Genomic DNA, 22,650 nt, shown 5'->3' with positions numbered 1-22,650 from the left:
GCATCAATATTTGGACACAAACCCCTACGCATGCTCTCCATATTCGACATCTATTTATTTATTCAAAGCGAAAAAAAAGACTGCTCGCATACGGCGCAGTCAATAAAAAAACGATCTTTTCAATCAACAAATATTACAATAAATCATCCGCTCTATTACTTCCTAAAGTTCCAAGAATACATGCCGCATTGCCTCTTTGTATAGCAATAGAAATTTTCTGCAACAGATAATCTTTGGAACGTGGCTCCCCTGATGCTCTCTTCATCAACGATCCCAACTTGTCAATAAATTTCCTTGTTTCTGGACCCATGCAACCTAATGATTCAAAGGCAAGGGGGGTAAATAAATAGTTTTCTTTAAGACGTATATAATGATTATGCTTAAATCTCTCCGCTTTATCTGCAATAGACCCTGCTTTCTTAGAGGATTCACTGATGTATGAAGGAGCCAAAGTATCACGTATTGTTACATATCGACATCTATTTTTATGGATAATAATTGATTTGAATGTCATAAATTTGAAATAGATGGGGACATGGCAAGGGAGGTTTTGAGTATAAAAATCTATTGAAAAAATATTTTTGACTTATTAAGTCTGGTTTGCACTCAAAAATATTCCCCTTAAGAGAGCACAGAGAAGAATTTCTATTGGTTGAAATTCATCTCTCTCGTTTTTCAATCAATAAAAATCCTTCACTGAGCCGTCTTATGACGAAATTTTTTAAGTGGAATAGGATTACGATGCCGTGTGTAATTGATGGAATTCGAAGCAGACGGTAAGGGCAAAGTGTTTGCCTATGTTCAATGTTCATAGATGACGAATCCGAAATAAAAATTTTGTCTGCCCGTCACAGTAAACAAAATCCGATTTCAATTTTTTTTTTCCCTGAAAGATAGTCGAAATAGTGAGGCTAAGTTCGAAGATGGGCATATTCGGGTCGGCCCTTCGTGAGTTAGGGCCGCATAAGTGTTTTAAGGTCTTTTGGGGATATCTATGGCAAAATAAACGATGGAAACGTAAATAACACGGCAAATGATAGGTATTGTCAAGGAAAGTTTTTTTTTTTTTTTAAATCGGGTGAGTGGACCGTGAGTGCAAGGCTACTCGGCCCTATTCGCCCGATTTCTGCATACGAATTTTCAAAAAAATACTTTTAGACTTTTCTGATAGCATCTTAGATTCCTCTGAATTCTACTACTGGACCCAATTCAGAAGAATCTAAGATGAAATAAAGTTGCATGAATGTTGCTCTAAGAAAAGTCCTATAGATTTAGAAACGAACGGGACAGGTCATGAAATTCGCCGTAATCCACATCTAAAAATCATTTCACTCGAAAGATATTATTTCTGGGCCACCTTCCAGGTCAGATATGTTAGAACAGAGAATCAAATCTTATATATAGATCGAAAGGAAAATCTTTCTGGTGTTAAAAAGCCAACTTGAGGATCTCTAAGCACCGAATCTGATAAATAAGCAAATGGCTTAAGAGGAAGTAAAACGATCATAGGCACAATTTAGCGTCAAATACATAAATCTGTGCAGTTTTAAGCTTCACCTGAATTTACCAGTTGATCCTTAATCACTTATGCTTAAGACGACTTATGTGTAGTAAAACAATCGAAAGGCACAGTGTCAACGTTATCTACGTACGCATGTAACGCACACCTATATAGCACCGAGTTGGCTCGATCTTTGATGCTTGTTACATAACGTATGTCGTTTTGAGGATCAGTTGGTAGTTGGAGTTTGGAGTAAAATAAGATCCATCAATCAACGAATCTTTAGCTAACACTTGATTTTGAATGGGACTCACTACAGAACAGAGCTTCATCCAGGACCAATTTTTAGAAATTTTTATTTTGAAAAATTCGAGAAAAAAGTTCCCAAAAATTCAGAAAACATTTTTCACAATTTTTCGGAATTAAAATTTCCAAATAGGTCCTGACCTAGTGTGGATCATAGAGAATAGATATAGAAATGTACTGAGAAAAACAAGTGTAGCGCTTAGGCTATTTTTGGAATTAAATTCTTAAAAAAATGTAAAAATTTGAAATATCAAGAATTTTTAGGAATTTAATTCCAAAAATAGCCAATGGTCTCGCATAACATTAACAATTCGTTTTTCGTCAAATCGATAATTATCAAAATTGTCAAAAGATCTGCTGCCTCTTGACAGACGATTTTGACTTTATGGCAATATAACAATCGAAATTGCTAGTCTCTCTCCATTCGTTCGTTCTGCCTCATTTCGAATGAATCATCAAATCATCACCACCACCAGCCGAATTAAGATTAAAGTGCTAAATGTTACCTTACTATTTATACTATTAAGTCATCGCTATATAACCAATCATAAAAATGCTTCAAATATCATCAACAACCGGTGATCTTCACAATGATTTGATTTATATTTAAGTATGATTGTGTATAGTTAAGTTTATACGTCTCGGAAGATATATTTTTGGTTAAAATTTTTGTTATTTTTAGCCCGCGTCTTATGTACTCACTCAATACCGTCCAACACTTCGACAAAAAAAAGGGTAATTCAAAATCAGCGTAAAAGCGTTACCAGCATATCCATATAGCATAATATATATAAAGCGTTGTCAATCAACCGCGTAAATACAAAATTTGAAAATGTTTTGATACATTTCCATTCTTTAATGTTGGTGCGGTTGCAGATCAAGCACTTTGTTGTGTATTACAATATAGAGGTTAACGGATCGTGTGGTTTGAAAAATGTGTCCCGATTATAATTTGAATCCGCCTAAGATCAGAATGGGATTTGTTGATCGGTCTTCTTCATCTTCATTAGTCTCTCAGGCCTAAACCGTCCGAAGGCTTACAACTCTTAGCAACTGGGACAGCTTAAATGTGCAGCTCTATTAGCGTATCAGTGTTCAATGAATGTACATACTAGTCATGACCTATTCTTAAAAATCGGTCGACTTATCTTGAACGCATTCACTATTCATGTCAAAATAATATGAAAATGAGAGCGTTTGGATCCGTTTTTAAGATACTTATGTCACCCGCGTCGACATGCTTCGCGTAAACTTTATCAGTAGCCGGACTGGCTACTTGACGGTCGATCGCTCACTTTACTCAATCCATGTCTGAACTTTATCAAAAATGCGGTCGAAACACACCACATCCATTCTAAATCCATCCGATCGGGCCGATAAAATCCCAAGACCACCCGGAAAACTTCAAACGATCTGTTCTATCGTTTTGTGTACAATATTTTCTCCTTTCAAATATTTTTCAAAAGAATTGCAGAAAAGAAATCAAAACAATTTTTATTGAAGAGAATCGTTTGAGAATGAAATCACTTTGCGGTGTAACGTTTTCATTCATGAATTGAAGAATGTTGTTGATACATACAACAACCATAAAAAAATCGGCATTGTTGTTATATCCATTTCAATTCCGTAATAATACACGCGTTAAATGCGGAAACGTATTACGTTGTACACAATGGAGCAAAGAGTAAATTAATTTATGGGAAAAATGAGACCGTCGACACCTCGTCATTGTCATTAATATTTTTGTGCATACACGAACTGGTGTTCAAGCAAACAATCAAATTCTAAGTCTGAGCATTTCATTTATTTATTTTACCTCTTTTTCATCTCGAGCACATTATTACCTACCTCAACGAATTTTGTCCGACAGTTTGAACACTAAACATGCTACCATGTGGTATGTCTCTAACAGATGAAATTAGCAAACTGTTTTTAGACTAAATCTCTTGTACGATTCGAATTTTTGTTGAGAATGTGGGCGACTTGCATTTGTAAATCTCACCTCGGAGTAAGTTGTAAGGAAGTTGTAGTTCATGTGGTGTTACAATAGTAAATTGATTATTAGTGCCAGTGACGTAATAGTATATTTCAATATATACCAAGGTGTGTACGTATTCCGAGTGCGCAGCATGAGGGAAGTACACACCGCGTATGTGTTGGTCTATGTTGAAACATAATTTACTGTAATTAGCGAGAGTGTGTTGGTGCACATGAAGCGAAAGAGAATTTTCCATCACTAGTGTCGAAAGTGGCTTAAACTCAGCTTTTCGTCTTTTTATCCCTTGTTTTGTTTAATACTATTCCCTCACACCAATCCACTCTAGCGGTACACTGTAAAATAATTTTTATCAAACACTCGGCGATACTTCAAACGAAAGAAGTAAAAGATTATTTATTTGTCGTTTCTGAAAGATTAGATATCTGTTCTTTTGCGTTGTAGCTCATTATAGTGGATCTGTAACCACCTAGAGTAGATGTTCATATCCGATGCTCGAAATTCTCATGCCTCTACGAATGCGTAAATAGTCGTGCGTCGTGAGGTGAATGTCTGAAAACACTGAAACGTTAGACATCAGCAAAAGTGTTAAATCTCTTGTAAATGATCTAAGGCTTAGATAGATTTGTGGTGGTGGTGGTGGTGCTGGTGGTGATGTTGGTGCTGGGGGTGATGTTGGTGCTGGTGGTGATGTTGGTGCTGGTGGTGATGTTGGTGATGGTGGTGATGTTGGTGCTGGTGGTGATGTTGATGTTGATGGTGGTGTTGGTGGTAATGTAATAATTTAGGTTGGAAAATTCTTTGTTTAACTGCGTTAAGCGATCGTTAGGAAGAATTTTATCATTAAATGAAAGATGAAGATCATGGGGAAAACATTCGTGTAAAGCAATTGCAATACATTTCATGATCATGGTCTCCATGGTTTGCAGACCATAAGACTTATGTCATAAGTTATCGTTAACGATTCTAATCAAGAAAGTCTACTTACTAAGACATACTCTTATAATATCCACTACGGATGTCATGTCCTTCGATCAGTGTTTTAATAATTTTTGTTTTGTTCACTTGTGTTCGTTTTTTCTTTCATCTAACGAAGCACTGCTCTGGGTCAATGTATAATCATTCTTTCACATTCTTATAGAATTCTAAGCCCAATTGCATTACAACATGCAACAAAGGATGGCCTTATTCCACATGGCAATCACCCCATCTACAATTATTCGATGCAAGGGGTGGTAGCGTGTTTCGCAGGACTGCGGAAAAAGGATCAATTGGTACGTTTCGGTGCTTGTCCTACAATCTAGTAAACAAGTTAAATTGAACTTTTCCCTCTTTTTATCAGATACAGTTACTCAATCAGATCCATTGGATGGGCGGTTCCGTTCGTGACAACATCATGAACTCTAAAGTAACGCATTTGATTTGCGAGAAAATACCAAGATTGACGCGTGAAGACGATGAACGACGAAAAATTAACAAATACAAGTGAGTCAATCATTGCGTTACGTCTATAATAATTGTGACACGACATTCAATCAATCCGTTTCACATAGATATGCTATTGCATTTGGTTTAGCTGTGATAAAGCCAGACTGGGTTAACGAGGCCTGGGAACAACGTGACGTTAATAGGTTCTCGCCGATAAATGCCGACTTCACTAGACCCCATAAACTGAAAGCATTTGAAGGACACAAAATTTGCTTCTTAGGATTCGCCACGGAGGAACATGATCACATGATTGATGTGTTAAATCGGAACGGCGGTGTTCATGCGACCATCGACGATCCGGAATGCACACATGTGGTAAGTGATTTGAAATTGAAACGCATAATACACATTTCATGGGCTTATCCATCCGGTATTTTCGTTGAATAGATTTAGGTTAAATTGATGTTGCTTCTTTAATCAAAACCTTTTTTTTAGTTTTTCTTGGAATTGAAAAATTTTGTGTTGAAAAGTCAATAATAAAATTCATTTCACTCGCATTGCATTGGAGCTGTTCAATACTTTTTGTTTAAAAAATCATTATTTTGCAAAGATGCATCAACTAGTCATTGCGTCGTAAATGTCCTAGACCCCGCAATCAGAAGTGGACTCTCGATTATCCGTTGATCATATGGAAATCTTGAAAAGTTTTCACCAACTTTCATAAATGCCTTTTCACTTTTACAGTCTAAGGTTCTAGTCGTAAACATCAGATGGGTGAAGAGAGTAGAACATTCAAACATCAGAAGTAATATGTCAGTCTACTGATTAGTCAATATTGACTGATTGCAAGTAAAAAATGCCTGGGCTCGAATCTGAACTAATTGTAGAGACAATGCAACACTAAGTTTACGCAATATCAGACTCTGACAGTCATCAGTGTGAGTACTTTGATGACCTTCATGACTCAATCGTTCTTCGGTTTAGCCTTTCACTGACGGCAAGCACATCAACAGTCTTACTATCGGATCTATTACTTCATTTGATCTATTGTTTTCAAGAGTTTGATTTCGAATCTTCTACTTCATTTGGTTAAATATGTTATTTGATACATAAGATCGAATTAGTTAGATGTCGTCGCTTATTGCTGATGTCGTTACCGATAACAAATGACAGTTAAATGTATCCTCTAAGCTCTCTCGTTCAAACAACCTTTGGGTAGCCAGTCTAGTACTGGTTTGGTGTGTGTTGAGGGTAAATATTTGACAAGGTAATATTAGCTATGGTAATTCTCTCCTATAATTGTTCTCTAACCATAGCACATGTATGGTGCTGTAACTGGTCGATACTTTTCAATAGCATTGTGATCAGCGTTTAATTGAGCTCCGACACTGACTTCTCTGATAAATGATAGACCTATGAAATGAACATGAAACTGGGCTAATTTTGTGAAGACAGTTAACGATTGAACAGCTCTAATCAATGTTGTCATGATCATCAATAAAAAACTAAAGCCAAAAAAATTTCAGATTATTTCGAACACTGCCGATCATTTTTCCGAAAATCAATCACCATTACCCTTAACCCCCACCAATCCATCACATTCCCCATTCAAGAACATTGCCACCGAAGTGCTTACTGAAGAAGATCCGGAGGCACCCGTCGAACATGAAAATATTTGCGAAAATTCCAATGCAGCGACACATCCGAAAATTGTACATAATTCACCTGCACCGGATGGCATTGTGTTACATTTGAATGAAACGAATGAATTTATCGATCCGAACGACTTGTCGCCGATATTGAAATGTAAGCCAGATGATGCCACCTCTTTGTTCGGCGATGGGTTGGACAATATCGAAGAAGAGAATTCGAATGAAAGTGAGCAACGCGACGGGCTTAAACGAAAGCGCGACAGTTTTGATAATATTTCCATTGACTCAATGGCCCCATCGTTTAGTTCATCGAGAAAATCGAAACTTCGTCGGACAGGATCGATAACGCAAACGCTGAAGCGACGACTGAGCTTTGTGGGTAATCCGATAACGAAGTTACGATCGCGTCGAAATTCAGTTGATCCGAATGCTTCGCTTAATTCCATCACGTCTGTGGACAGCGTGTGTAATGACTCAATTAAGTCTTACGTCAAAGACAGACCGATGCGCGCGTTGCGAAGCATGATGAAAGGTGTCGGCAAAGATTCCGTAAAAACACCGAAATCGACGAAATTGTTCAGTAAAATAAAGTCGAGCTTTGTCGAGCGTACACCGGACAAGCATGTCGCCGATGTAGTCGATTTTAAAACTCCTCGGCTCCCAACACCGTCCACCGTTCCTATGTCCCAAAGAGTCACGGAAAATGAACAACAAACCAATTCAGTAAGCATTTTCACCGTCATTAACAAAAGTACAATTGCAACTACGCCGGTACGGAAAGCATGTCTACACAGTACGACTAATGAGCCGGATAGTTCGATTTGTGTCGCTTCTGAGCCAAATGTGGTACAGTTAACCTTATTTATCTTTGCTAATTTAATTGTTTTCCGGTTAATGAATGATGTCCGAGCAGTTTAAACTCGATTTAGCATTAGACGAACTAATGGGAAATTATTTTCGGGAAATTTGTAAGTTAACTGTTGAACAATTCGAACAAAATATTGGTCATACGAAAGTCCGCTCAATTCTTCCGAATTTAATAATTTTGTCCTTCAATAAACTTGACCTTTTTAGCTCACCACAGACTTTTTCATTCCAAGAAAACCTTGCAGAAACGGGACGTCAGCTGTTAAGTTAAATCAATCAAAATAAAAATAAAAAATTGTTTCAAACACGACACGTTACTTTAACCAAGCGAAGTAATAGATTCGTTGATTGTTATCGTAATACTTTCTCGTTTCTGAAAGGTTAACTAAAATTCATCATGGATTCGACAACAGCAATGCTGAGCAAAACCCCAGACTAAGATAGATTTATCAGTGTGGGATGATCAACTAGTGATCTTGAAACACAGGTCTGGCGAGCCAACGCTCCATTTTCTAGCTAGTTGAGCTAGGTAGCAAAAACAACATAGTTGCTACGCATTAAGGCTTATGGACTCCGTCTCTTACCTCTCAATATCCAGCAAGCGATGCACTTGAATTGGTATGTCTCCTAGACCTCGCAGGCAAATCATATACTTAAACGTCTGGCTCGACGTTAGATAGAACTAGATACCCTATCTTTAGAATCCTCAAAGTCACGACCTGCTGACCTAAGGACCTTAGACTAAGCTCCTTTTGATTCATAGATTTCACAGATCCGTGGCGACGTGAAAGTGTTCTAGAGACAGAGCTCAACACTTTTTCTTTCAAACCCCATCACTCCAATGAGTAGTCCTCAAAGATCTGATTTTCCTTAGTCCGAATTGTTATCACCAGCACCATCATTTATCCTCTGTTTCCTTAATTTACAATGGCTACGCCACCCCGAACTTCTTGGCCGATTTTTCTGACCAACGACCTTAGGTCTCATAGGCTACCGCTTTGCTCAGTAATCCCGAGTCATCGATGTAACAATTGATAATACCAACTACTCAATCCGTACTTCATATTAGGCTCAGGACATTCTGTCATTTGATCGTCTGCAGACACAACTCTCACTCTTCGTAATATGATTGGATCCAAAGTTATTGATTATGAAGACAGTTGTCACAATTCGGAATTTCAATTCTTAAAATTCTGGAAAATTCATAAAAGTTCTGAAGAATTCCCGAAAAAAATTCGAATAATAGGCCCTGATTGATGAAGGATATTTTCAGCGACAAATATGAGGACACTGTCGGTCGCTATACTAAGAATTGCATCGATTTCGACTCACTTTCAGTTCAAATATTTTGCGTTCTATCGTTCCAGCTAATTGTACCGAAGGCTAATGTTTTGTTTGCTTTTCAATTCGTAAATAACCAATTTTCTGTCGTTCGTCTGCTGAGAAACATCATTCATTGACTAACCTTCTGAAAGAAGCACACGACCAACCAAAATAGTTGCAATTTGTTCCACATGAGAAAAAGACAATCCATTGAATTTTCGGCCGCCGATTTAAATTGTTTGTCGCGCCGTTTCTCCAACACATTGTTTTCCATTTCCAGCTAAATGTGACTGCAAAAAATGTTCATAGACTGGTCCGTCGAAACGAAAGAAAATGTAGATCTATCGGGACAACGAAGCACAATACTTGGGAAGAATGGTTACGATTCCAAGGGAAATAATTTTTTGTTAAAAAGAATCGGTTGGTCACCTCACCTCCAACTATTTTTTTTTTTAAATTATTTTGATAAATTTTTCGGCATTTACGTTTCAACGAACCAGTCTACTGTTATGGTTTTTGCATTCCAGTCCATTCCATTCCATGTAAATAATTTGCATTACTCACATCTTATGCTTAGAATACAAATTCATTTCTCACAATTAAAATTTTTGGTTTCACGTAAATTTTTCGAATTTCTTTTTTTTAAATTTCATTTAAATTGCACTAATCTGGTTGTGATCTGTGGTTTCTCTTTAGTTCGTAAGCTTGCATGTTAGATTTAGATATTATTAGAAGAAATTATTCTTTCAGCGGACTTTTAAGATTGAATTTGTCAATGTGCGACGATAAATGAAAAAAAAAAATTGTAATTTCATAGTGATCTGTAATGTGAATGGTACAATCGATATCATCTGATCTGATGATTGTGAGTTATTCGTATGGAAGATTTATTTTCTCTCAGCCTAGGTTTAATGGTTCAACGAGACAAATATTGAGAACAACCTTCGCCAAAAAATTGTACTGAGGGATTCTTCTGAATCCTCGAATCTTGTGAGGCTAGTGTGAGGTGATCATAAACCGAAAACATGCACTTTTCCTACAAAAATTTCTCCAGTTGCACGAGCCGTACAGGGTCATGTGGGATGTCATTAAAAAGATAATTGAATGTTCTTTCGGGGCAAATGGGGTCTGATTGGTGTTAAAGTTCTCCACACTGAGATATGTGAATTTGAAGTTTTCAACCGAAAAAAGACTGAAAAACTTACACTGTTCTCACAAAAATTTCTCCAGGTACACGAAACGTAGATAGTCGTGTGAGGTGTCATTAGAAAGGTATTTGCATGAACTTTCAGGGGAAGTAGAGTCTTACGGAAGTTTGCTACCATCTACGATGCAATATGATTAAACATTTCAACTTCTCACATTTCATCGTAGATGCTTTTCAAATCCCCAAATCCTTATTTGCCCTGAAAGTACATGCAACTACCTTTCTAATGACACCCCACACGACCATGCACGTATCGTGTACCTCGACAAATTTCTGTAAGAAAATTGTAAGATTTCAACCTTTTTTCGGTTGAAAACTCTGCACATATCTCAGTGTGGATGAATTTTAAACCCAATAAGACCCCATTTGCCCCGGAAGTACATGCAATTACCTTTCTAATGACACCCCACACGACCCTGTGCATCTCGTGTAACTGGAGAAATTTTTGTAAGAGAAGTGTAAGTTTTCGGTTTTTGATCCCCTTTCACCAGCCACACAAGCTTCGAAGAATTTTTTTTGGAAGTGGTTTTGGCCTCTGGAGTCGAATACCTTACTGAGCACATATAAAAAATTCCAATGGAAAATGCGTCCGAATTCGGTTTGCTGTTTTTCAGAAGAATCCCTCACTTACTGAGGTCTAAAAGATTGGTTCACTTCCCGAACATTCCAGTGAAACAAAGTTCCTTTATCTACAAGTACGAGAATTATGAGCTCCTGTGAACTCTGGTGTAAAACCAAACAAACTTTAATTTTTATTAAGTGAAACATACTAGACATCAAAATCTGAAGTGAAAGCATTTTTGCTCATAATGTCCACAGCTGGGCTTGAACTAGCAACCTCTGGTTTATAAATCCAGCGCCTATCCAACTCGACCAACGAGACGAGCAAAAATGAAGTCATTTCAGATGTTTATGTGCCACATTTAACGTTAACCACTAATGCCAACAATATTCACGTCATTACTAGCTCACAGGCTCGCATGAATATTGTTTGCCACACATCAGTAACTACGCTGATCTATCCAACACATTTCGTTCTCCAAGAATTTCATATTTTCCATTCTCAATCCTTTTTGGATGTAGACTATTACGTCACGATATCCGTTGTATCTACGTTTTTCTCAATGGATATTTGTTACGAAAAAATTAAGAAAATATTGAAGAAAAAACAGCCTTCCGAAGGTATTGAGCGCTAGAAGCGTCCATTATGGACATTTTTCCAGGTACACGAAATGAACAAGGTGTGTGAGGTGACATTAGAAGGACAAATGAATAAACTGTCAGGGTTAATTAGTCGGGTCCCTTGTGTTAATCCGCTCGCTCTACGTTTCACGAGCTTTTCAGTTATCGTACATTATTCGGAATGATAAATTGTGGAACAAATTTTCTTTTTCGAAAATCGACTTTTTCCTGACATTTTTGGCAAACGGAGCCATTTTTCCTGACACAGGGGCTGGACTAAATAGGGTCTTATTGGTTTAAAATTCATCTGAGGTATAAAGAGACGAACAATTGGGTAGAAATAAATATATCGGCGAACTTCCAGTGGCTCCTTTACGACCGATATGGCTGACGACCACCTCCACAGGAGTTGAGGAACTTTTTTGAAAGTAGAATACCCTTAAAGGCATATAAAAAAAGCTCACACTGAGCGAGTAATTGTTTCTCAGTCATCAAAACGTATATTTAAACAATGAAGTTAAAGCAAATGTTCACTGTTCAGCAGGTCACAAAAATACGAGTTCCGAGTTTATTTGGTGTAGCACTAACGATTTCTATAGAATTTGAGGAATGTGGTGAATATAAAGGCCAGGAATGTTCAACAAGGGAAAAAATTCTATTAAAATTGGAAGTGCTACACGGTGATGAACTTGGGCTGCACTCGAATTCACGCGAAACTTGTGGATTTGCATAAGCTTTAGTCAGTTATATACTCTGTAGTCATTCACTCCTTTCAAGAACGACAATTGTTTCGGTCTCTTTTTTACCTCAGTCCGTCAGTCAGTACATACTGCCCGAACGTGTCTGTTAAAATGTTTGTAAAACTCCGTAAATGTATACAGATTTTCTCATTTTCATTCGAACTTATTCAATATCCATTGAGAAAATCTGTATTAGGATAGTCAATAGGATCCATCGCTCTCGCAAAATTTTCAGGGAGCGATGTTTGGTGACTATGTTTCGAGAAAAAAAAAATTGTGCTACGAATAACTCACAATATATAAACGCAGCGATTGAACCACAAAAATTAGATACTTTCTCACGTAATCTGGTCGAAGCATCTTTACAAATTCAAGTTTAAATTTGTAGAAAAAATAAAATGATTCTTTGACTGGGATAGCGAATCTGAGGAATTTATGGGTGTAGGCGTAGAAATTAGTAAAACTCTACCATCACTTACATATTAAAATTGAAATGGTCATCACCATCCTAATAAAAAAAAACCTTCAAATTCTCAAAGTCATGCGTTCATAGAAAAATCAGTCTCATCAACACTTACCTTGTAGAACGTAAACGGCTTTGGGTCATCAAAATTCAACAATTTTTTGACATTTTTTTTAGAAATAATTTTGTTGAACTAACCCAACCACGTCGAATGAAATTAATTTTTAGAATACAGTCAGAGGCAGTGAAATTTCAGCATGAATTTGCTTGAGCTGTTTTTCAACTAATCAACACATGCAATCAAAACTGTTCATACTTGTTTATATTGTTGAAGCTGCTACATGAACGCGTGTGGTAGTGGTATAAAACGGTATAAACAGAGTTTTGAATGGTTGTGTGGCAAAGCTGAAAAATAGCTGAAGCAAATTCATGCTGAAATTTCACTGCCTCTGACTGTATCGGGTCTAGTTTGAACGACGCTAATAATTATTAGGGTGGGTCGTATTTTCATTTTGTTTTTATTTTAAAAGGCCTGGCCCCAGGCTGTACTCAGAATTGACCAATGAATCCGAAACAGCAATTTTTTTTTAATTCATTTTTTCCTTGCCTCTAGGCTGATTTTTGATTTTTGGGGTAGTAGCATGAAATTGCACACAATGTTCACAGATATCTCGGGCAGTTGGGAACAGAAGACATTGCTGCTAACTGTAGTGAATAGCTGAGGAGTCCAGCTATGAAATACCATAAGAACATTGTTGTTCTTCGCCTTCACTCGGGCAGGGTAACTCTGTCAGTGTTCCCAACTAAGACTTTTCAACGAAAAATTTCAACTGTATTTGCAAACAAAATCGGAAATGACGACATAATGCATCGTGTGAGGTATGTCTGAACAGGTAATCTCATAGAGAATCCATTGCAGAGAAGTTTTATGATTACAAGTTGAAAAAACTCACAGGAGCTTTGTTTTTGAAGCCAAAAGTTGGCAATTTTTTGGTAGAATGAAAAAGTCAAATGAACAAAAATCGACGAATTTACGTTTATTTGCTCAGAAAATTGTTATTTAGGGTGAATAGGTATAAAACTATCAATTTCACCAGATTAGAACCTTTTTTGTTCATTTAACTTTTTCATTCTAACAAAAAATTGCCAACTTTGGGCTTCAAAAACAAAGCTCCTGTTAGCTTTTTCAACTTGTTTTCAAAAAACGTCTCTGCAATGGATTCTCTATGAGATTACCTGTTCAGACATACCTCACACGACGTGTTATGTCATGATTTGTCGATTTTATTTGTAAATAAAGTTGAAATTTTTTGTCGAAAAGTTTTAGTCTCGAACACTGACAGAGTTACCCTGCCCGAGTGAAGGCGAAGAACAACAACGTTCTTATGGTATTTCATAGCTGGACTCCTCGGCTATTCACTACAGTTAGCAGCAATGTCTTCTGTTCCCAACTGCCCGAGATATCTGTCAACATTGTGTGCAATTTCATGCTACTACCCCAAAAATCAAAAATCAGCCTAGAGGCAAGAGAAAAATGAATTTAAAAAAAAAAATTTTGTTGTTTCGGATTCCTTGGTCAATTCTGAGTACAGCCTGGGGCCAGGCCTTTTAAAATAAAAACAAAATGAAAATACGACCCACCCTAATAATTATCCCTTTCCCTTATTTATCATTCAATCGACAATGTTGCGCTTCTTATTCGAATACCGAGTGATGGAACAAAAAATTGGGAAATTCCAAATTCCACCCACATTGTCGCAAAATCTAGTCCATTTCCCAATTTAAACAACCACCTGTCTCTCACCTACACATTTGCATCCCTCATAAATATGTCAAAAACGCATTCATGGACGGAATTCAAAAATGTTTAACAGTTGATGGGGGTTAATTACTCTGTTTCGTTTTGTTTTGACAAATGGACCATGAAGTTCATTCTTTTTGCCGATTTTTATGTGCTAAGATTTTGTGCAATTTGCCGGAAAGTATGTACAGTCGTTTCAGCCAGAAAAGAATCATTTTGTCGTTTGAAATAGTTATTTTGTTGACGAGAGCGAATTGATCGATTTATGGTGTCTGACGTTTGTTTGTTTTTTTTTCTCTTAATTTAGGTCGTTGACGACCGTGCCACACAATCGAAACCGGAACCGAAAAATTCGGAAACTGTTATCGTTAAATCGGACTGGTTTTGGTACACCATTCAAAATGGTTATGCAGACGAAAAGGATCATCTGTTCGAGAATGTAAGTGCTTCCAACTGCAGTAATTTTATAGGCGGAGAGAGAGATAGACTAAAAATCCATTCGTTTCAGTACCTGGAGAGAATATGCAACGTATCGAAGACGGATCGCCGGGACTCACTGCCCAATCGGAAACGGAAACTCCTGCATCTAACACCGGCCGATTCAACTCCACGCGGATTGTTGAAACGACGATCGTCTGTATCAGATGTTGGTTTGCTGTCCGGTAGTCTGTTGGACTATACGGCCAGCCCGAACGTGAAAAATGACATCAAAGAATTGGACATTTCTACCGAGCCGAAGAAGAAGACGATGCGTTACAATCATTTCATGGATCTGTTCGGCACGGAGTCCAATTATGTGGACATATTGAATACCATCACAACCGTGAGTACCATACTTTCCTATTTACTGAAACGAATACCACGGGTTTCTGCTTCTGGAGTTTTATTTGTCACTTTCGATCAATGAACCGGTTACAATTACATTGGTCAAATCGTCACTTCATCCAACCGTTTGCTCTGTCCTCTTTCCTTTTTCGTAGAGTTCCACTATTAGCTGTGCAACTGCAGCATCTTCTACAGCCATTCCGAGCGATTGGAAAATTGTCCATTTTTGAGTGGGTGTTTGCTTGACGCTGTTAATGACCTCACCAACCTCACCTTCGATTGGGTAATTTAGGGTTTTCAATTCAGACTGAGCACCCGCCCAGCTATCGACATAAATTTTGCTCATTCCATAAACGCTGCCGTCAAGTTCCGAATGATGATTGATACCAGCTCCAACCGCTGAAATTGAATCGAATGATCAGGGAGGCACAGCAGGGTGAAATGTTTCTCTGATTTAAGTACCATTGATGTGGACGTTAGGCTTCAAAATATTTGCAGATAAGAATGGGGTCCTGGCACTGGTTGCGGTGACTATGATATCCGACTCGGCAACCCATTCATCAACAGCATCGTGTACAAATATTTTCAAATTTTTGTTCAAAAACGTTGATTTGACGCCTTCCAGTTCAGCTGCCAAAATCGTGGCCTTAGCTTTCGTTCGGTTCCATAGATGAACGGTTGATATGTTGAACGTGTTACACATTCCGATTGCATGAATTCTTCCCTAAAGATCGCATTACTGACCGGTGATCGAGGTGAAAATTTAAATGGAAAAAATTCCTTACCTGAACACCACAACCGACGATGGTCAACACCGAAGTCGTGGTCGGATCATCAATTCGATTGAAGTAAAGATATTTGGTCGCGACCAGGGAACATGCAGCAGTTCGCCAAGTTGTTATTTCAGTGCCCTCGACAATGCTTCGAAGTCTACCGGTTTCAGTGTCGAACAGGAAAATCGACGCCAAAATGTTAGGAAGAGGAGGCTCCAACTGTTCATTCTTCGGGAAGGAAGTCACCATCTTATGACCGATTGTGTTGAACGTCTTACTTCCTCCAACTGATGGGAGCTGGTAGTTGTTTATTACGCCCAACATTGAGAAGACAGCAACTACAACGAACAACAGACAATGGTTATTGTATCTGTCGTAAACACGGTGTGCTGTCGCGCATTCTGACCAGTATCATTGTTCATATTGATACGTTGTCGAGCGGGTTGAATAGCGGATGGTTGATTTTCGCTTGATTCACTTCTGCTGACCGAACGTATAGCCTGTTCGCAGGCCTCGAATATTAGTGGCCATGACAACAGTTTCTTCACTTCGTTCTCGCTGATGTACAATGGTTGACTGTCTCGTTGTTGAATTTCCGTATGGAATATATTTGCGAACATTTCAATTCAATCAACAAACTCTGTTGCTGTTCCTATCTCTCACTGACACTTGATTATGTGATGATAAAGTGTGTCGAAAGCGAGAGTATAAAGTAATTGGTTTGCTTTACCGATAACGACGCAATGCGACGATGAGTACGTTCGAAACTAGAATCGATTGCAGAGTTTTCGGTCTATTTATACGGCAGCAAAATAATGTTTTTTGTGATTACAATTCTGCCGCAAAATTTGTTTGTAAATTTAACCACATCCACTCCACAGCTGATTAAACTTCTCTCACTATGTCGTTCTCATTTCTGATCAACCGGTTCTTCCATTCGTTTTTCTTTGCTCTTAAATTGGTGATGCCGCTATGGAGCTGCATGTCTGAATAAACCTGTTTTACGGCATGTTCAATTTCTTTGCTCGTTGATTGATTACATAAGTTCAGTTACATGTTTCTCTACCGAGAGATCATTTTGACTAAATTCATTCGATATACGATGCAATGCCGATGCAAGATACACATGTGCGTGTTCGTGCCCTTTTGCCCTTCGCAGTGGAATTATATTGCGGAAAATTCCAGAGATTTTCCAAAGAAACTTTCAGTGTTAAAAGGTCTCGACTTTGCGACTCTGACGACTGCTCAAGAATCACGACTTTTTGCACCTTGAGCTTCTTCAACTGTCAAGAGACACTCATGCTTAAATTCCACTGAGACTAGTAGGTCCTCGACCATTTTAGAATTGAAAGATAGTCCCTGACCAGTTCGTGAGTCAAAATTTTCGTCGATTCAGTTACAAACGAGGGATACGATAAGACAGGATAACTGGGCGACTCCCTGTAATCGCTCTTACTCCGTTTAGCTCTCAGTTTACTTTTGAACAATGTGAAGTGGGAGGAGCTTCTATTGTTAACTAACGGAGAGGTAAACGGCATAGATGGCGTGGACATCTTAAGACTCCCTTAACGAGGGATACAATAACAACAAAAGGAGGGAAATCAAATTCGCGTCGAATCTACGCTGCCGTTGCATTACAATCGTTTAGAAAATGTCGAATGATGAGTCTTTGAACATCGGTTTATTCTATCTCGTCTTCAGGTTCACCACCAGTTCGTCTTGTGAAGAGTCGAAATTTCCATGAATTTCCCTTTGTCCTCTTTGTTGTTGATCCATTTCCTCATAATACCGAATGCGTAGCACCCCAATCAATATTCTTGTTCTCCAATTTACAGCTCTTCTACGAACCGCTGAAAGAAATGGCAGACACGAAGAACGCTCTCATCAACATATCCGAAATCAAATCAATTTTCAACAATTTCTCTCCAATCTATGACGTTCACAAGGAAATGCTAGACAAATTTCGGTAAGAAAATCAATTGAAACCCGATTCAACCGAACGCTTAATCACAATTGCGTCTCGACAGTGAACTGCAAGAGGGCTGGTCAGAAGAGTGCCTGATCGGCAAAATCATTTTGGACCATCGAGAAGCGCTGATCAAGGCCTATCCACCGTACGTGAATTTCTTCGAACAAATGAAAGAGACGCTTGCGCAATGTGATACACAGAATCCCCGGTTTCATGCATTTCTGAAAATTAATCAAACCAAAGCCGAATGTGGTCGCCAATCGTTACAGGATTTGATGATACGACCGGTGCAGCGGCTACCTAGCATAAGTTTATTGATTAGTGGTAAGTGGATGGGGTTGGAGTGGGGCGTTGCAGTCTTAGGTTTTAATCGCACTTTGACCGCAGATATATTGAAACACACTCCGAAAACGAATCCAGACTTCAAAGAACTTGAGCAAGCATTGAAAGCTATCAAGGAAGTGATGACGTACATCAATGAGGACAAACGGAAAACGGAGGGTCGACTGGCGTTATTCGATATCTTCAACGACATCGACAATTGTCCAGTTAGTCGTATTCAAACGGAGAACCGAAATCTGAACCAAATTTACTAACTGACCCATTTCTCTTTCGCTTACAGCCGGACCTAGTGTCGTCACATCGACGTTTCGTATCGAAATGTGAAGTGACCGAACTGTCAAACAATCTCAGCGGCCGTGACGATCCATTGATGCTGTTCCTGTTCACCGATTACATGGAAATTTGCAAAATCAAAAAGCATCGCTTCAACAGCGCCAAATCGCCCACATTCGGCACGACCGGTTTGAATACGGCCCGCGTCAGCCATCAGAAATCGTACAAACACATCAAACTGTTACCGTTGAGTTCGATAGCCGTGGTGTACGATGTGCAAGACAGTCCCAGAGCGTTCGCGCTGCCACACAAAGACAAAATGTATTCGTTCAGTATATGCGACGATATTGAGAAAATCATTTATCTGAAGAGTCTGTGCAAACAATTGGCCGAGAATGCATGCCGAGCGGATGCGGTGAGTCTGCGGGATCATTACTGTTTGTGAAGCATTTTGTGCAATTTTACCGGATTTCGTTTCAGGAACAATTTCTGCGTAGTTATGAATCGCATGAGCTCGGCATCGACGTTAGCGACATCAATGTGGGTACGCTGAAAAAGGCTTTCAATTATGCGAGAACGAGATTGAAGGTGAGCATTAGAGTCATGAAGATGAGCCTGAGAACTCCTCCACAGCTCGTAACATTTCAAAGTCTTTTCAAAAATCCAACGTCTTCCCGATCCTCCGGATTTTACACCACAACCTTGGCAGAATTCTTGTGAGCATGTCAGTCACATCGGTCTCTCAAACGAGTCCCGTGGCCTAATGAGTCGCTCATAAGACAAAGATTCGTCTAGTGTTTAACGCGTGGCTCTATTCCCAACTTACATGTTCTCGGTCTACTTAATTAATCAATTGAAATGGGCTGGTTTGGCTTGAAAAGCCCTTCGGTCGATGTATGGTGAAAATTTGTAAAAAGCCCTTCATTGCCCTTGATCCATACAAAGAAGAGCTCTTCGGGCATCGCTCGAATGGCCATGAAGCCAGTCAGTGCCGTCATGCCTACGATAGTTTTTTCATATCGTTTGTTGAGCAAGCAAACTTCTAACTGGCTCAAGATTGATATGTCAGGCCTAGCATCGTCTTTGCTGATGAGATTCGGTTAATATGACGCAACTTCGTACGTTTTCTAGGCAATCATCTGTTCTAGAACAACACTATTTCTTCCCCACGTAGTTTTTGAGACTCTACCAAGAGCCTGCACTTTTAAGTCATAACCGGAAGTTTTACTGGGCATAACACACATTACCTAAGCTTCTTCTTCTTCTTTTCCAGCCTGTTTGGATCTACTGCCGGATGTAGGCCTCCCAAATTTATTTCCACTTCGAACGTTTCAGTTTTCATTTCCTCTTGTTGCCATTAAGAGCCTGCTATTTCCTGGATCCCATTTGTCCATATCTCTGGTGGTCTTCCTCTAGGTCTTGTTGTCGGCGGTCTCCAGTTCATGATGGTTTTGGTCTAGCTGTCATACGTTCTTCTCGCAATATTTCCTGCGCAGCTACACTGTAAAGATGCTGAGCGTAATTCCAAGCATACTTCTTTCCATGGCTCTTTGTGCCACTCTCAGTTTATAATCTGATGCTTTTGTTAGCTAAGCTACATCTGAAAATTTCAAACAAAGCCACGACAAACCAGCCTCCAATGACCTTCTTCGTTCTTGCTGTAATCTGAAGAGTTACATCTACTGCTCCAGCATCACCCTTCTTACTTACTTACTTACTTACTTAGGCGGACACTACAACCTACTATTGGTTTTGGCCTCTTCCAGAAATCTTCTCCAATCGGACCTTTTCGCGCCAACGCTTACCAATCCGACTCAACTGCATCTTTCCACTTAGATTTTGGTCTTCCTGGTCTGCGGTTACTATCGGGGCTCCAGCATCACCCACACTTTATTAAACTTTCCCCCGCCTACCATTCTTACCGTTAATAAAATCCGACTTCAACCGACTCATACTCACCTCTTTTCCACCTTCATTTACAGGTAACGCGAGCATTTTCCTTCCACAAAACACCGATGAAAATGAAACGATCCGCAACAACGTCGCCAATATTCGGAAGTACAAATTCGCTGACACCAGCCACGCAATTGGCTCAAATGAAACTGGCCAGCTGCACAAACATAAACGTATGCAATGAAGACCAAAGTCTATTTTGTTCGTAACAGAAATGCGATTGCAAACCACACCGCACATACTAACGAAATCAGCCATCCATTTATCATTTATTCTCTTCGCTTCCTCGATATCTCGCTCTAATTATTTTTATTTAACCAACGAAAAAGAAGAGGAAACACTTTCGGTGGTCTCTAAAAAATCATTCCATTTGTGATGCGCACGTGCATGATTCACACTTTCGATGCATGAAATACAATCGGAAATTTATATTTTTTCTAATGTTTAACGAAATTCGCCTTTTTTCATTTCGAATGTTTTGTCACTAATTGAAGTCTGAACGGAGAAAGGATGCAGCCAGGCTTGACATTCCGAATTCCAATATCAGGAGCATTGACATTTACTTGAGTCAACACTTCTCACAAATCTCAAATTAGTCTTAATTTCCACTTACGAAAAGAGCACGCCGTTTTCTCTCCGTTTTCACTTCAAACAATAGAAAAGGGGCGTGGTAAACGGAGGCAAAACGGAGTGGTTTTTTTGTAAGTAGAAATTAAGACTTTGTAATCTGTGAGCATTGGACTATATATGACTACGTCGCTACGTCAATTATTACCACCGGTACGTAACAAGATGTATCGTTGTTGAAATCAAGGTCGTAGATGAGGAAGTAACGCCAATAGCTGGGCCGAAATCACATAAATCCACTGAACTGTAATTTTCATACAAAATTGTAGCTCAATTTCAGTTCAGTTGAAATTTCTTACCAAAATGCAGTTAGAGTTACCGATAGCCGTCATGCGTTCTTTTCGATACAGGTAAAAAATGCCGATTGGCGTAACCTCCTCACATACCACCTTCGTTAAAATAAGTGTCCTTCAAGAGTCGCTGCGCACTTTAACATTTCGTTAAATTTTTCTTTTCGCTGACAAGTGAATCGGTAACAGATGCTCGTCAGTGTCGCACTGGCTATCAAAAGGTTCTTCAAGGAAATCGGAAAAAAGCCAGCGAAAATTCGAAAAAGACCCATTTTCATATAAAAATGCAAAAGGCCCTTCAGGAATCGCCTGACTTCCCAGTATGACCAGTTCGGCAATGATGATCGTGCAAACCGGTATTCGTTAGTGAGTCTGTCCCGTATTGGTAGCCAATATTGATACCGGTATTGTACTCCGTAAGAACAACACGAAACGATGATTTCGGACTTAAGTTTACGAATTTTTAAACGTTTATTGGCACCTGAGCAGCGCTGTAGATTGAGAATATTAAAGATCACGAATTGTCATCACATTACACTGTGAGCTAGAAAATGTCCATACCTGACATATCGTGCACATGATTTTTTTATTGACATTAGTAGAGGGCAGCCCCGTGAATTCGAATCATATCAAAATCGAGTGGACGGCAAAATTTTGAGATAAAAGAATTTTTCTTTGTTTGGGAGCTGCGTCAATTTATTTTCTTCTAATTTTGTATTTCTGAGTTAGCCTAGAGTCTCACCTTTCCAACGATACCAAACATGGTGTGTTTCAACATGGCCAAGTGACTTTCTTACGGACTCAAGGCTATCTTAAGTCCGTTGGAAAGTTACTTGGCCATGTTGAAACACACCAAAGGTGAGAAAGGTGAGACTCGATTTTGATATTATTTGACGCTTCTTAATCACGGGGCTGCCCTCTACTAATATCAAGAAAAAAATTTCGTGTGCACGACATGTCAGGTATGGACATTTTCAAGCTCACCGTGATTTCTCTCTCTCTCTCTCTCTCTCTCTCTCTCTCATCTTTCCATATATTGTCGACGTATCGTGATCTTTGCTAATAGTGTTGCCAGTGTTAGTGTTCAGTCTGCTACTTCTTTGCTCTCAAGTGAATCACTAAATACAATTTC

At 38.9% G+C, this 22,650-nt stretch overlaps 2 protein-coding genes across 5 annotated transcripts in view; one reads left to right on the top strand and one right to left on the bottom strand.

Annotated features, from left to right (window-relative positions):
- The window catches only part of LOC119079828 (protein ECT2), a 62,748-nt gene that overhangs the window by 39,021 nt on the left and 1,077 nt on the right, over window positions 1–22,650 (top strand). For 2 of the 4 annotated variants that reach the window (XM_037187892.1, XM_037187893.1), the window contains 12 exons: window positions 4,945–5,077; window positions 5,146–5,288; window positions 5,357–5,606; window positions 6,758–7,729; window positions 14,774–14,905; window positions 14,975–15,289; window positions 17,900–18,030; window positions 18,092–18,357; window positions 18,421–18,581; window positions 18,656–19,063; window positions 19,129–19,236; window positions 20,631–20,774. In XM_037187892.1, coding sequence (XP_037043787.1) covers window positions 4,945–5,077; window positions 5,146–5,288; window positions 5,357–5,606; window positions 6,758–7,729; window positions 14,774–14,905; window positions 14,975–15,289; window positions 17,900–18,030; window positions 18,092–18,357; window positions 18,421–18,581; window positions 18,656–19,063; window positions 19,129–19,236; window positions 20,631–20,774 — 3,163 coding nt within the window. The remainder of the gene's footprint in view (window positions 1–4,944; window positions 5,078–5,145; window positions 5,289–5,356; window positions 5,607–6,757; window positions 7,730–14,773; window positions 14,906–14,974; window positions 15,290–17,899; window positions 18,031–18,091; window positions 18,358–18,420; window positions 18,582–18,655; window positions 19,064–19,128; window positions 19,237–20,630; window positions 20,775–22,650) is intronic. The other 2 variants (XM_037187894.1, XM_037187895.1) reach the window with 2 other exon arrangements.
- LOC119079830 (ketimine reductase mu-crystallin) lies at window positions 15,340–16,871 on the bottom strand. The gene is made up of 4 exons (XM_037187896.1): window positions 16,471–16,871; window positions 16,077–16,402; window positions 15,754–16,015; window positions 15,340–15,690 (listed from the first exon to the last, which is right to left on the bottom strand). Exons 1-4 carry the CDS (start codon window positions 16,682–16,684, stop codon window positions 15,407–15,409), a joined length of 1,086 nt encoding a protein of 361 aa, XP_037043791.1. The 5' UTR covers window positions 16,685–16,871; the 3' UTR covers window positions 15,340–15,406.

This window comes from Bradysia coprophila, unplaced genomic scaffold, assembly GCF_014529535.1.
Source record: "Bradysia coprophila strain Holo2 unplaced genomic scaffold, BU_Bcop_v1 contig_339, whole genome shotgun sequence".
Classification (NCBI taxonomy): domain Eukaryota; kingdom Metazoa; phylum Arthropoda; class Insecta; order Diptera; family Sciaridae; genus Bradysia; species Bradysia coprophila.
The sequence above is the reverse complement of the archived record's forward strand: the minus strand, read 5'-3'. Positions and strand labels throughout refer to the sequence as shown.

Excerpts from the sequence above, each read along its gene's own strand:
- LOC119079830 (XM_037187896.1), bottom strand. The coding sequence starts at position 16,684 with ATGTTCGCAAATATATTCCATACGGAAATTCAACAACGAGACAGTCAA. Across the intron at positions 16,403-16,470 it reads CAATATGAACAATGATACTG|TTGCTGTCTTCTCAATGTTG; the intron begins GTCAGAATGCGC and ends TGTTCGTTGTAG. Across the intron at positions 16,016-16,076 it reads TCGTCGGTTGTGGTGTTCAG|GGAAGAATTCATGCAATCGG; the intron begins GTAAGGAATTTT and ends TGCGATCTTTAG.